This window comes from Cryptomeria japonica, chromosome 6 (assembly GCF_030272615.1).
Source record: "Cryptomeria japonica chromosome 6, Sugi_1.0, whole genome shotgun sequence".
NCBI classification, from domain to species: Eukaryota; Viridiplantae; Streptophyta; class Pinopsida; order Cupressales; family Cupressaceae; genus Cryptomeria; species Cryptomeria japonica.
In genome coordinates, this window is record NC_081410.1 from 536,219,384 (window position 1) to 536,221,880 (window position 2,497).

General features: G+C 34.3%; 1 protein-coding gene across 1 annotated transcript; it reads right to left on the bottom strand.

The window, feature by feature from the left end:
• Positions 1-557: 557 nt before the first annotated feature.
• On the bottom strand, positions 558-1,730 carry LOC131069457 (uncharacterized). The gene has a single exon (XM_058004883.2). It carries the CDS (start codon positions 1,728-1,730, stop codon positions 627-629), a length of 1,104 nt encoding a protein of 367 aa, XP_057860866.2. The 3' UTR covers positions 558-626.
• Positions 1,731-2,497: the final 767 nt, after the last annotated feature.

Consider the following 2,497-nt stretch of genomic DNA (forward strand, 5'->3'; position numbering starts at 1 on the left):
TATATGGCTACAACAAAGATGGTCTACCAATGGATCTACCTATTGTATGTGATCATTTTTTCAAGAAAATTGTAACTAAGTTTGTTCCCTCAATGTTTTCTTCTTCTTTCTATATTCGTTTTCTAGTTAACATCTCCTTTTATAAATAGACCTACCATTTATGACCATTGGGCTCTTAAAGGTGAATTTGGATCTTGAAATGAAGAAGTGTATGAGTTTGGGTGGAAAAGTCCATTTTATATCTAGCAATGTGAGTTTGCAAATGTTTTCAAATAACAAAATTACAATGCGCTCAAGTCAAAGAGTAAGAAGGGGACAAGTCCAACTATGAAAGTGGTAATGTTTTGATATAAAATCAGAAATAATTGATTCTTGAAATAATGAAAATATTAAAGTTATATCTAATAAAGTAAAACACGATAATAAATTATAAATAATAATAATTGTTAAGCACACAATTTTCATTTCTACACAAACCTTATAAATAATCTAATTGTAAATCCCTTAACTATCATCTTATTCAAATATGTAAAAACTCACGATCAACTCTGTGCCAAATTTGATATTCCTTCTATTACAAATTGGTAAAAGAAAGAGAAAAGCGCCACATAGACATCCTCCTCAACCTAGTATAGATGATACAACTTGGATTCTTTGAGCTCAGATGTAAAATTGAAGTAGGTGAGAACCGTAAACCACCTCTCCCTGTCTTTGAGCTTGTGTACAGCAATGGTGTCAGGAATTAAGTCATGAGAACATGGGGGATTAGCTAGAGGAAAGTCATACATAGCAGGCTTCTTGCTATACCTATTCTTAGCCTTGTTCCCTTCATCTAACCATTGCCCTACCAACTGATCCTCTGTCCCCACTGAATTATTCTTTGCAATAGGAGACTCCTCAATCCACTTCACCAAATCCCATGACAGTGCATATCCCATACCAGACATATACTTATCCCAAGGATCCGTTTTGTCACAAGGTATAACATAACCATAGTAAGTGTCATTCCTTGGCAAAGGCTTCAGTGATTCCGCCAACTTATCAATCCTAAAATAAACATCGTCATCAACCTTCATAACATAATCATATTGCAATCCCATCTTTGGTAAACTGGACAAATAAGTATAAGTCTTACCCTCATTCATGTTCTCTTCACAGTTCAATATGATGATATCATTGTAGGCCATGATCTCCAGAGGCACAAGGATTCTTTGATCATCCTTTGTAAGATTGCAGAACACAAATTTCACGTCCACTTTTGCATGAGCTGTGGATTGGGTTTTATAAACCATACGGAGAAAATGTCTTCTTTCATACAGATCTGCACTTGTTAGGACTCCAATCAGAATACTGAACCCATACTCAGGCTTTGAGTCTTTTTTCTTATCAGCTTCAATGGCTACCCTGACTTTCTGCTTGATATCCTTTGTGCAGTTCTGTACTACTTTTGGGCAGCTACAATTGATGAAGATCTGGCTGCCTTGAGAACCCACATAAGTATTGTTATCCGTTCTCATAAGAAATGATGGAGAAACTGAACTCAAACCACTAGCACTAGAATTATACAGCAATGGTCTACTAAAACTAGATGAGCTATTAACTATTTCTCTGAATTCTGATATATTGATCAAGGCTAATAAGAAGACTAGAACTATGAATAGACATAGCAGCCCTGATCTTAATCTTAAGGCTGGGAAGAAAAAAAAACAGGTGTTTTTGGCATCCTCCATGAATCTTCTCACAAAATGTCCAAGAAAGAAATGACTATAAGGCCGTTATATTGCACATTCAGTGTATGGGCTTTAATAAATGCGTACAGAGTTAATTGCTTTCCTATCCTCTTCCTCCTGCGATTGCTACGGTTTTGGTTTTGCCTCTGTTGCACATGTGAGTTTATACTTTTCTAATAGATATAAAACCCTAATCTCAAGAATTCTCACTAACTTAACTTACGGAACCCACATGGCAGGTCACCATCATCACATGCTTTTGGCTGCACATTTCTCCAAAAATAAAAAAAAATGAAAATATTAAACAATTTATTTATTTATTATTTTGGGTAACTACACGTCCAGGATACTAAAGCCTGAATTCAAGGTACCTATCATAACATTCAATGGTTGCAATAAATTGGGTTAATAAAAAAGACCTCGAATAAAGGTGATTTCTCGGAAATGTAAGTTAAGCTCATGTTATGAGAGTCAATGCCTTGTACGATGCATTACATAAGGCAATGACTTGACTTGAGACTTAAAATACATGTATTTTAGTCTACATAAAAGACTTGTTCTTACACTAATAATGTTTATATTAGTTCATAGGGAGAGGTGACTCTATTATAGCTCTCTAAATAATATGGTTTTTATTGGTTCATATGGGGAAGTGCCTGTGTTATAGCAACCATCCCATTTGAATAATATTTTGTCAACTATTAATCAAATTATTTAATTCTTTGTTATATTAGTAGTACATGTTAAATATTTTTTGAATTATGTTT